General features: G+C 40.0%; 1 protein-coding gene across 20 annotated transcripts in view; it reads right to left on the reverse strand.

Annotated features, from left to right (window-relative positions):
- Positions 1 to 1,154: 1,154 nt before the first annotated feature.
- LOC132797745 (zinc metalloproteinase-disintegrin-like protein F1) overlaps positions 1,155 to 13,215 on the reverse strand; it is a 62,168-nt gene continuing 50,107 nt past the window's right edge. For 9 of the 20 annotated variants that reach the window (XM_060809502.1, XM_060809505.1, XM_060809499.1 and 6 more), the window contains 3 exons: positions 12,063 to 12,894; positions 10,287 to 10,643; positions 7,360 to 9,226 (listed from right to left, as the gene is read on the reverse strand). In XM_060809502.1, the coding sequence (XP_060665485.1) occupies positions 8,620 to 9,226; positions 10,287 to 10,643; positions 12,063 to 12,894 (1,796 nt within the window). In that variant the 3' untranslated portion in view covers positions 7,360 to 8,619. Of the gene's footprint in view, positions 1,847 to 7,359; positions 9,227 to 10,286; positions 10,644 to 10,900; positions 11,230 to 12,062; positions 12,895 to 13,215 lie in introns of those variants that run through there. The other 11 variants (XM_060809515.1, XM_060809520.1, XM_060809519.1 and 8 more) reach the window with 6 other exon arrangements.

A 13,215-nucleotide genomic window follows, 5' to 3' on the forward strand; every position in this document is an offset into this window, starting at 1 on the left:
ATAGTTTCTTTGAGCTTTATCCTTGGATATGTACTTGCTATGTACTGTATATAGAATACATGGATAAACCATAATGGCATACTTACTTATGTGACGAATAATTGAAATTCTTATTTTTGATTGCAATAAAAAACACTTAACACGTTGTCATTCATATTATTGTTATATTAGTCATAAATTTAATAGAAGTTCCGTGAAAATAAAGCTTAATTCATTTGTGAAGGGTTGCCAGTATAATACTGTGGGCAAAAAGTAGTAAGACTTTGTTCGTAATTTTAAAATTCTTTATTTATTCGGCCAAATCTATTTCGTCCCCCTCAAAGTAATCCCCCACGGCCTCAATACACTTTCGCAAACGTTTTTTCCAATCCTCGAAATAGTTGTTAAAGTAGATTTCCGGAATAGCCTTCAATGCGCGTAGCGATTCTCGTTTAATGTCTTCAATTGACTCAAAACGGTTTCCCCGGAGCGATCGTTTGGGTTTTCTGAATAGCCAGAAGTCACACGGAGCTAAATCAAGCAGAAACGGTGGTTGTGGAACGATATTGGTTGAATTTTTGGCAAAAAACTCACTAAGAATCAATGCAGTATGCGACGGTGCATTATCATGATACAATAACCAACAGTTGTTGATCTATAATTTTGGTCTTTTTAGAAGAATTTCTTCACGCAAACGACGCATAACGTTCAAATAATAGTCCTTATTAACATTTTGGCCGGATGGAAGGAATTCATAGTGCGCAACACCACGAAAATCGAAAAAAACTGTCATCATGACCTTGATTTTTGAACGACTTTGACGTGCTCTTTCTTGACCCTCCTTGAAGTCTTTTTACCACTTATAAACATTTTTTTGTGACATGGTAGAATCACCGAAGGCCATTTGCAACATTTTGGAACATTTCGGCACCCGAAATTTGATTCCGCCCATTGTAAAAATCGCCGAATGCACTTTTTGTACTTCAGAAAAACAAGCATATATTAAACACTAATGATTATTTTGATGTGATATTTGGCATAGAAGTTACTGACAGTCTTGCCAACCTAAAAACAAAATATTTCGGCGAATGGATTTCCGCACGAAATATAAATTAAAAAGTCTTACTACTTTTTGCCCACAGTAGTAGAAAGAGAGAAAAAACACATTTGCTGAGTATTTTTATTTTAGGCATATAAATAGTTTATTAGTTTATTCAATAAACTCGTTTAAGTGATCAACACAAAAGGATTTATCAATTCATCAATCGCATTGCCTGTGAATTGGATGTCCGTAATTCCATTCCCAGCTGAAGCTGAAGCGTAATCTGATTCTGAATTTGCGTCGTCAGTGGTGGAGGCGTTTCATCAAAGTCCCAAATCATATAATTGAAGGGAAACAAATGTTATAGGTATATGTACATAAACCAGAGAGAGAGTGAGAAAGAGAGAGTGAGAGACAGAAAAAAAGAGAGGGAGAGAGAAAGGATCTCAGTCCTTCTCCCTTGCACCAACTGCCCAAGAGTTGCATTCACTCTCTCTTGCCGATGCCGTTGATGCCCATCTGTTGTTGCTCATCTTGTGGATTGGTTTCCAAAAGGAACAACAAGCATTTAGCATTTGACATTCGACATTTGACAATAAACTATCGCTCAAAATGGAGCCGAGAAACCAATTGAAAACCAATTCATATAGCGATCTCTATTTTGTTATTATTCTTATCACATCAAAACCAAATAAAAATGCTCAATGAATTTTTGCATTTTTGCTTTGGTTGTCTTTCATGTTATGTTTTCTGTTTTCGTTTTTTTCGATTTTGTGAGTGTATTTTACAAAGCTGTGTCCAAAGTTCCTCTCTTAGCGATAGTATCTGCAAGTAAAACAAAAAAGGCGATTAGCACGACATAACCACGACAAATTTAGATATTAATAGTTCGTTCCTAACTCTACATTCTATAAATATATATGTAACATAGTATAATTAGCACTGTGTCTGAGGTGTGCATTCTTCAGCCAGGCAAAAATATAATCTGACTCCTAGAACCACAAATTGTGCAGCACTCAATGTTGGGCTCAATCAAGCTGCTTCCAATTTCGATGGGGTATATTTTAGATTAGAAATTGGTTTTCAAATTGCAAATTCTTCAAACCGCAAGGTGACGCTATTCTGAGTGTGTGTGTGTGTGTGTGTGCGAGTGTGTTCATACGTTGTCAATACCCGTGAATACTCGTTGTGCTTTGTTTACAGGGTTGCTTACAACCTGTTAGTTCCCGTTCTTACTCGCAAATGAAATGATCCATGCAAGGCTGTTTTGTGGTGTGTGTATGCGTGTGTAGGTGTGTGTGTGTTTTCGTGGATGTAACACAGGATCAGTGAGCACGACTCGTGCTGCTCAGTTGCATACTTACAGACATCTCTGTCAAGAGAGTGGCGAGTGTGAAAGTGGAAGAAGAGGCAAGTGATCTTCCGATGGAACTGAACCTATATGATGCATGTGCGTGTGTGTGTGTGTGTGTGCGTGTGTGTGTGTGTGTGTGTGTGTGTGTGTGTGTGTGTGTGTGTGTGTGTGTGTGTGTGTGTGTGTGTGTGTGTGTGTGTGTGTGTGTGTTTGTGTGTATATGCTGATCGTTGAAATAGATCTACCTCTGCATAAAGATTTCTCTTTCTTAGCAGCTCTTTGTTTTTTTTTTCTTCTTTCTTAGTTTGTAGTTTGTATTTCGTAGTCAATTTAAGTTTGGAAAGTTGTGGCTGTTGAGTTTTGTATCTTCTTGTCTTGCTTGTATTAGGCTCTGTTTGTTGTATTTTGTTTCACTTTATTTTTATCGTTAATTTTATTTTATTTTTATACGTTTTACTTAAATTATTTTAGACCATATTATCCAATTGGCATCTTAGAGCTAAGTTATTATTATTTAAATCTCCTCAGCCTACACTCGCATTCATACACGTACATACATACATATCCATACGAACGTACGTATGTATGTATGAGTGTATGTATCTATGTACATTTACCGTTTCATTCATCAATTAATGTCATCGTTATGAAGCCCATACAATTCTCAGTTGTTAGTCGCTCTTCTTGGGTTTTTTGCTTTTTGCTTTGGTTTCAGCTTCTTTCGCATTAATATTTATATTATGTTTAGTTATTATTTAATTGTATTAACAGTTAACAGTTCTTTAGAAATTGTTTCAAAAAAGTTTATTATAATGAACATTTGGTTTTTCTTTCACTCCAATATTTTTGCTTATCTAATTTTTATTCTTGACAAACATACGGTGTGGTTGCTTAATGTGTGTGAGTGTGTTTGCATATGAGTGTAAGTATGTGTGTGGGTGTGTGTGGTATATGCATACCAAACTTTTGATGGAGCCTTCGAGCGTTTTACTTTCACTTTCTATCTGAATAGCAAATGTTCCATGAACAATATTAAATATACGAGCGGAGCGCACATCGCATCAAGTATACGCACCGCGTCGCATCTCGCTTATTGATTTTGTACTGTTTTTATGTTTACTTTGTTATTAATATTGGAATTTGAGTTGAATTCGATCGATCTTGCAAGTGTGTCTCCTGTGTATTTATTTCGGATTGTGATTGTTCCCTTTACAGCTATTACAAATATTCTAAACGACAGACGAGCGTCGATCGTTTGCTGGTGATTATCTAATGTAATTATTGGATCGTTCTGTTGTGAGTTCCATGTTGTTCATATGCATACGTATGTGTGTATTATCTGAACAGGCGATGGTGGATCAGAAGATTGCTGGGGACACTTAGAAGGAGCATCAGAAGTATTTTTGTATTTGTTGCTCTTCCTGCTGGTATACGATATGTGATAGATTTTGAATGTTAATTACTGTGTTCACTTTAGACTAAGAGTATGCATGTGTGTGGGTGTGTCTGAGTGTGTGATTACGTTTAAGTATACGATCATCGAGCATTGTGTTGTAAATGTGTTTGATGCATTTTGGTTCTGGTGCAAAGAGTGTGACGAGTAACGAGGCTTCTTCTAAGCAAGTGTGGGTGTTTGTGTGTGTGTGTGTGTGTGTGTGTGTGTGTGTGTGTGTGTGTGTGTGTGTGTGTGTGTGTGTGTGTGTGTGTGTGTGTGTGTGTGTGTGTGTGTGTGTGTGTGTGTGTGTGTGTGTGTGTGTGTGTATGCATGTGAGTAGAGCATTCATAAATTCATGCTACATTGTTGTCCAAAATACTGTATTATTATTATTTTTGCGTGTTTAAGTTTTGATCTCTAGATAACATTGAAAGGTTGTTGTTGTTCTTCTTCTTGTCTTAATTTTACTTTTTCTCTTTTTTATATTCATTTTTGTTTTGCTTTCATATTTTAGAAATCTCCTGTGTACCGTTGACTTAATTAACTAGATTTTTTTTGCGTTATTTTCTTTTTTTAATATATTCCAAATATTTTACCTATTTCCATTTCCATTTTCATTTGTCTTGCGATTGCATGCAGACAATTCCAATGTCAATGCAGGTTTTCCTAATGTGTGTGTGTGTGAGTATGTGTGTATATTCATATATAAATAACAATAGCTTTAATCGATCTAGCTTAGATAATATCATAATCAGCAGACGTCATCATTGCACTGCACTTTGTTCACAATAATAAAAACCAATAAATATCATTTCGAAATTCACTTATTCATTTAGAGACTTAAGTTTAGAGAGCACTACATTCTTACTTATAGTACACATAGAAGTACTGAGTATTGTTAGTATATGCTGAGGGTGTGTGTTGTTGTGTTGTGCTGTGTACGTGTAACACACATACGTGCTTACATACATACATACATATACACAGCTGTGTATGTGTGGATCAATCGGTTTTATTCTGCTTATCCAATATTGCCTAAGACTAGTTCAATACGAAATACGAACCTAATAAATAGATCTTTCATTCGAGTCCATTTGTCTGGCATGCATACGTACATACTATATACCATCACTGAGGGTGTGCATCGCATCTGAATGTGTGTGGGTGTTTGTGTTACATACATTCATGCAATTGAGTCGTGAATACGGTTTCGAATGTTACTCTCCCTCGTATTTATCTAAATGACACATTGGACACAAAGTAGCAGACACACACACACACACACACACACACGCACACGCACACACACACACACATGCATGCTTATGCACATGCATGAACACATACGTATACACAAATATATATATATGTATATAGATGAATCATGAATCGTATATTCATGTGGATTATTGATCTATCTAGGCTTGTCTGGCAAATGCAAGCGCCAACGAAATCGAAGCCAAGTGATTCGTCAATTTTCATTTATCGTTATCGTTATCGTTATCGTTATCGCTATTCTATTTGTTTTGCTTCACTTTTTCGTTGTGGTGTAGGTAACTCTCTTCATCTTCTTCATCTTCTTTGTCTTCTACATGATACTGAGACAACATGTCGAACTCTCTTCGCGGCGGAGGCATTTGGAATTGTTTCAAAACATTGAAAATATCAAGTCAATTTATTGACTCAGTCTATACATATGTTTGTCTATATATGTATTTATATTATTATTTATGTATGTATATGCCTGTCCATCTGTCTAAGTGTCTGTCTGTCTGCCTGTCTATTCGTTTATCTGTGCTGCATTCGAGCCAAAAGTCAGAGTGGACAATGGCTATGAGAAGACCATCAAAGGCACTTTCCTTATCACCTTTGATAAAGTCGCTAATATCAATGCTATCCGATTGCGTTGAATCGATCTACATAAGTTATTATCATCCAGTAAAGGAAGCCAGGCAAAGCCAGCCCACTCTCGCCCGACTCTATGAAATTGCTGCAGAAGCTGAAGAGAAAATGCATTGAGGTCAACTCGAATTCAAGTTCATTATTCTAACTTTTCCTTAATATCTTTATGTTGGTTTTTTTGTTTTTGACTTTTTTTTTTGTGTGTGAAACGTGCCGAGTGCAGAGTGGAAATTAACACAAATCCATCAATGAATGAGACAATCTAACAATCAATTGCAGTCGATTAGTAGCAATAGAAGAGTTTCTTTAGATACGAGTTGTATTATTATTCGGGTAGCGAAGTAAGGGGAAGTAAGTTTCTCTCTCTCTCTCTCTCTCTCTCTCTCTCTGGGAATTGTAAACTTGACGTGTGGCGTTAGACTTCACCTCGTTTAAACTACATTCTAATTGACACTAAGAACCAATGAAGTGGGCGTGGTTAAGACTTCACTCTCACACAAAATTTGTATAGGTTTGGTTTTCTTTCTTCAATTTTTTTGTTATTGTTTATTCTTATTTTTTGGTTCATGCAAATATCTCGGTACGAATTCATCAATACGAGTAGTATATATGTACATATATTTGCTAAGTTTTTTCTATGTTACATCATTATTGGTTTTATGACTATAACTAATTGGATCTATTCACTATGTGTGTACACGTGTGTGTGCGCGTGTATGGGTGTGTGTGTGTGTCACTCTTCAAAGTACATGCACTTTCTGTCGAACTCCTACAACATCCATCCATCATTGACGTACTAACTAATGAAATATTGTTCCATTCCCACATTCCATTCCTGTTGCTGTTACTGGACCTACGGGTGAATATCTCTATAGGCTTGCAAAAACACATGAATCATTTTGTTAATCCATATACATACATGCATACATATATGTATGTAAGAGAGTAAGTATTTGCTTTAAACTGTAATTCTATTCTCTTATCCTGTCTCATCATTCAAAATTGTTTCTTCCTAAGCTAACTATGCCACTTATCATCAATGAACTAACTAGTGTACATACCAAGTGTAGATCAGCGCTCACGTTCGATCACGATCCAGTGATCGCTGGTCTAGTTCAGAAATATGGAAACTGTGCTCACAGCTCAATAAAGATCAACGCCAGCAGCGTTACAATTAGATGAAAGAGGGAGATGGAGATGGAGATGGAGATGAAGATGAAGATGAAGATGAAGATGAAGATGAAGATGAAGATGAAGATGAAGATGAAGATGAAGATGAAGATGAAGATGAAGATGAAGATGAAGATGAAGATGAAGATGAAGATGAAGATGAAGATGAAGATGAAGATGAAGATGAAGATGAAGATGAAGATGAAGATGAAGATGAAGATGAAGATGAAGATGAAGATGAAGATGAAGATGAAGATGAAGATGAAGATGAAGATGAAGATGAAGATGAAGATGAAGATGAAGATGAAGATGAAGATGAAGATGAAGATGAAGATGAAGATGAAGATGAAGATGAAGATGAAGATGAAGATGAAGATGAAGATGAAGATGAAGATGAAGATGAAGATGAAGATGAAGATGAAGATGAAGATGAAGATGAAGATGAAGATGAAGATGAAGATGAAGATGAAGATGAAGATGAAGATGAAGATGAAGATGAAGATGAAGATGAAGATGAAGATGAAGATGAAGATGAAGATGAAGATGAAGATGAAGATGAAGATGAAGATGCAGATGAAGATGAAGATGAAGATGGAGATGGAAAAGGAGTTGGAGATGGAGAGGGAGATGGAGAGGGAGAGAGTGAACTTTCCTCATCTGAACACTGGGCGAATGAGTTATTGCACATGATCATTATTTTTGTTTCTTCTGAATATTATGATGCTGTGATGCTGCTTAGTATGTAGGTTGTGTGTAAGTCTATAATTGTTATTGTTACAGGGCTTGCCCGGTTAATCATTAGTCTAAATATTATCTATATATCGTTATGGTTTCGTTTATTGATAGGTGTATGTACTAGTAATATTCAATAAGCTTAAACATTAGCCGGTATTTTGTTATTATTCTTCAATCTGAACTGTCAGCACTTGTTGCCACAAAAAAAATATATATATACACACAATCTATCAGTCATTATCAAAAGTGTGCCCGATCAGGGGGAAACACATTGGGCGTACGAATATCATAACATCTGGATGACGCATAAATACACAAATATCATAATGGGCCTAAGACTAACAATTTGTATCTACTGCAAAAACTCGAAATACTCCGCGTGTCTTTTCATTATGTACAAATGCAAATGGTTCTTCCTCCGATAAAGATCGACCAATTGATCGACAGTCAACTTTCTGTCTTTCTCTCTGTATTCATATGTATGTAAGTATATTTACAAGTGTTGCGAGTGTGTGTGTGTGTGTTTTCTTCCCCGAAATCGAATCGCCGTCATCATGTCTGAGGTACTTATGTATGTATATACACATGCTCCTCTTACATTATCATTTTCTTGAAGTATAAAAATGCTTACAATCTAATTCACATATAATTTCAAATAAGTGTGAACCGTTATGTATGCATGTACATACATATGTGCACGAGTGAGTGTGTTCGTTAACTTTTGTCAATCGGAATTTTACATATAAATCTCCTATTGATCTACATGTATGTATGTATGTATGTATGTATGTATGTGTATACCATATGCATGTATGTTTAGAAAATACGTATATATGTATGTAGCGTTAGACCATGGATGTACGTTGAATATGGTGAATAGTTGCGAGTAAATCGAATCGTACGATTTGCTTGCGCCTGCCTCTGCCATCTCCTTATGATGTGACAGCAGAAGTATTGATAGTATCGATAATATTTCGATTTAAGCTAGAGCTTTTGGAACTGTCAATGCTTATATTCCGGGTAACAACCATTCTCGATTATTTGACCGGATTGACTGTTGTTGCTGCTGCTGGTATCGATTGATTGCTGCTGGAGCTGCTGCTGTTGCTGCTGCTGATGATGATGCTGATATTGCTGATGCGGATGCTGGTGCTGATGCAACTGCAGCTGATGGAGCTGCAATTGCTGTTGGCTTATGTCTGCCTCCCGCGACTGTGACTGCAACGTGCGGCGCGTAGCTGGTTGGATAACACTTCCACTGCTTTCCGTCTCCGTTGAGGGTGGCGAGGGGTAGTAGTCCCTCTGACTTACATTTATACCATTTGGGACGACTCCCATACCCATTATAGAGTTGCTGTTGGCTGCTGCTTGTTGCACCGCCGCCGCCGCTGCTGCCGCTGCGGAGGATTGATGATCGCCGTGGTGCTGGTGCGGATGCTGATGGTGGATAACGTTGTTCGTTGTAGCCCCCGCTGACATGGGCCCGACGCCGCTGGATGGTTGGGAATCCGACATTGTGCCGGATTGCGGCTGCTCCAATACCACGACGGATACCACATCCTCACTCGCCCACCGGGCTAACTGTTGTTGAGCTTGAATAAAGTCATCACTAGAAAATAATAATCGTAACAGGAACAACGGTACATGGTAAGAACACAAGGGGGGCTCATCAGGACTTAGGACCATAGGCTAAGCTAGGCTCTGGACTGGACTGAACTGGTCTGGGTGTGGTCTGGGCGTGGCATAACGTACATAGCATAACTTGGCGTGGGACTCGTGCTTGGTTGGCCTCGGGTCGACAAGAAAAAAATTACAGATCAGAAGCGAAGGCACTCGCAAAACTGTGCGGACATTGGGGATTCAAGGCAAACCCCACACAACTCTACTACAACTTTTATTTTTTAACTACATTTTTAGATGTAGATTTAGACAAAAAATATGCTACATAACCCATGATTGTGCAATGGTAAATGGTGAATGGGCAATGGTAAATGATGTGATGGCAAGCTCAGATCGAAAGCATAAATTGTGAGGTTATGTTCCAGCAGTCTTGCAAGTGGATTAAGTCCGCAATGATCAATTATTGTGTACACCCCAATTGCTAATTCAGTTATTTATCTTTGACGGCTGCCATTCTTCATATATGTATGTATATTATTTTATTGTATTTTTATTTTACTGGCCCAGTAATTAAATGCAGACTGCGGCTTTCTTGTCTTTTTTTCTCTCATTTTGATTTTACTTCGTGACTAATCAGAAGATTTACTGATTAATCGAAAGGAAGAAAGGCAGTGAAAAAGTTTTAGGAGCCAGTATATGCGCTAGGTCGATTTCAAAGCAGACTAAAAGAACTAGTTGAACTAGCAGAGAGAAAGAGAGAGAGAGAGAGAAAGAGAAAGACGGTGCGAATGTGACCGGAACCAGCAGCTAGCGGACTGCAGGCACTAGTTCAACTTTTGTAAGGTGGAATGCATTCGATGCAGGGGACAGAGAGAGCATGATACGCAAACATGTGGTATGCTAACGAAATGGAAATGGGGGCATCTATATATAGGCTAGTATGGGTTCATGTTGCTTGTGGCTGAAAGTGCGGAATGAGAGAGAGAGAGAGCGCGAACGAGAGAGAGAGAGAGAGAGAGAGAGAGAGAGACGGAAAGACGATGACTTACCTTTCGCTTTCGGGCGTCTCCTGCGGATCTAGTCGCGTGTCGAGGACGCCGCGCTCATGGTGATCGGCGCTCTCATAGATGCCCTCGTCATCCTGGTGCAGGTGCGTGTGGGACGAGTGGTGCGATGAGTGTGGGCCATGTGTGGCATGTCCATGGGCGTGCGAATGGTGTGTATGATGGCCGAATGCATGCGGCGAATGCGACTGATGCGTTGTGTGGCGTGCGGCTGGCGCCGGCTGACGATAACGTCCGCCGTAGGCAAAGCGCGAGTCCTCGTCAGAGCGGGGCCGACAACGGCTGCTGTAAGACGGGTGGATTGTAGCGGTTTTCTGAGATTGAGCTGCTTGCTGATTCGAGCTGTACCCATCAACACGTGAGCACAAAGCAAACGCAAAACGGGCGGGCCAAAGAAAAGGACGAAAACGAAACAAACAAACAAACAAACACGCATTTACTTTCAGTTATCGCAGCAGCGAAATCATAAATCCAACTCACAACACAATATAAACGAAACAAAATGAAAACAAGTCAAAATCAAAGCATATATTAAGAATGTGTGGGGGACAGGACAAGAAGTTCGAGTTCGATTTCGAGTTTTTAATTTTTTGAGTTTTGAAACCAAAAGATAACCGAGACGAAATCCCGAACACCAGCCCAAGGGAAATTGGCTTTTCTTTTCATTTCTATTCTTTTCTAGTTTTGGAGATATGCGAAACTGAAAACTGATGAAAATACGAGAGTATCATGAATACAGTACTATATATGTTTATATTTTGTATATTTGTAGTTGAAGAGAGCTTTCCCTTCTTCAAGTGCTTCTGAACTAGGGACATCCCCTCACTTTGTTTTATTTGGGGGGTAGGGGAACTACATTAATATTTGTGGGCGTGGCAACGCTCATTGGAGACCAACCTTTATCACACAAGATATTCCAGTCTGAAGCCTGCAAGAAATGCGAATAGAAAGTTGTGTTTTGGCTAAAGTCGTTCGGTTCAAATCGCCGCAGCTCCCCAAAGGAGGGAGACCACAGCACACATGCTTGTGGCTGTGCGTGTGTGTGTGTGTGTGTGTGCGTGTGCGTGTGCGTGTGTATGTGTGTGAGTGAATGTGTTTCCGGTTATTGAATGTTGCAATGACTGCAAAATGTTTTGGTTGTGAAAAATGTTAAAAGCCAGAGTACAATTAAAGCTATATCCATTCCAGATTGAAGCAATTGCGCTACAGTTATCAGGATATATATATGTACACATTATATATATATATATTGGGTGATAATACGATTACAAATAAAACTTATAGCGGTTATAAGACAAGCATTTTAAGTTTCGTTTTTCTTTTTAGTACTGGCTACGATGCGAATAAATTGTCGGCTGAATCGCAATTCACACACACACACACAGACAGACAGACTCACGCACGCAGAGTTCGCGACGAACAACATTACGTATACGCATACGAGTAAGAATAGCAGCAAATCCTACGCTAAGAGTAAGTCAAGCAACGTACGAATGTCTCTGTGTGTATCGATGTGTGTGTGTGAATGTGTGGCTGGAGAGATGCAAAATAAATGTGTGTAACTCCTATGCATGATAAGCAGCTGCTATCGGGATTATCGGACTCGTCGATCAACAAATTGCTCGAGGTGACATCGAGGGGTTTTTAAAGGGAGGGACTGGGGAATATTTCGGGTAAAACATAATCGTTATCGCTATCGTAATCGATATTATATTCGATATCGATATCGATATCTATTGTGGTATTGACTTCGAAACTAACCCTTGCGAGGACTCACTACAAGCGGCGGAACTATCTAATCTATAGTGTCGATCGGCCTCCGTCTCCGACATGCGTATATCCTCGGAGCCACTGGGACTCATGTGACGCGACGAATGATGCTCCAGCTGTCTGATCAGATCCTCCAGATTGCGTATACGCAGCGGCCCAGTCGATGGGGCATCATCGTCATCAGTTGGCTGCTGCTGCTGCTGCTGTTGCAACGATATTGCGCTTGTCTGGTGCAACTGATGCTGCGACCGATGATGATGCATCATCGCACCGCCATGTCCGATGGCATTCGACATACCGCCGCCGCCTGCGCCGGGCATACCGCCAATGGCACCGCCACCGCCAACGCCCCGCACACCGCTCAAATCAGCGCCAAGTGATAGACCGCCCAATCCAGAAGCACTGCCATCCATGAGAATGGCGTGCGCCGTCGCGCTGTCGCAAATGTTCTCGCGCGAACTAGACTTGGAGCCACTCGCTCGCTTGTACGGTTCAACGGAGTAGCCCAGCTGGGCGCTGGTGCAATCCTGCAGTGTTTTGCGCAGCATCTCCTCGCTGAGGCTGCCGCTGCCGACGGGCGTGTTGCCGGTGCCAGTGCCGCGGTGCGAGGCCGCGTTGCGCAGCGCCTCCAGTATGTCCTCGTGGTAGCCGTTGAGCGACTTGAGCGTGCGCTCCACCTCCGAAACGGCGGCGCCGCCAATTGTGGACGCCTGAGTGCCATCCTGTGTGATCACCTCATCCGATTGGCTGTCATCGCACCACTTGTCCTTCAGCTGCTCGCCGTGCACGAGTCCGTAGCCATGCTTCTTCAGAATGCCCTTCTCTGTGTCCCATCCAATCGGAGTGTCATTCATTGTTGTTGGTCAAGTCAAGTTTCCATGTACATGTAAAAAAACATACAAATTTGGTACAGTCAGACAGTAGAGAGAGCAAGCAGCTCAACGTATACAGAGAATCACAGTAAGAAAGCGAGAGAGCACAAAAGAGAGACAGACATAAAGAGTGAGAAAGAACAAGAAAAAACGCGAGACAGAGAGCGAAAGAGAGCGTAAAACGCTCGAGATTTGATTGATAAATTATTTGTGCACGTCTTACAGTTACAGATACAGATACATATGCAGCTGTTATTTGTAATGACTTTTAT

Source organism: Drosophila nasuta, unplaced genomic scaffold (assembly GCF_023558535.2).
Source record: "Drosophila nasuta strain 15112-1781.00 unplaced genomic scaffold, ASM2355853v1 ctg18_pilon, whole genome shotgun sequence".
NCBI lineage: Eukaryota > Metazoa > Arthropoda > Insecta > Diptera > Drosophilidae > Drosophila > Drosophila nasuta.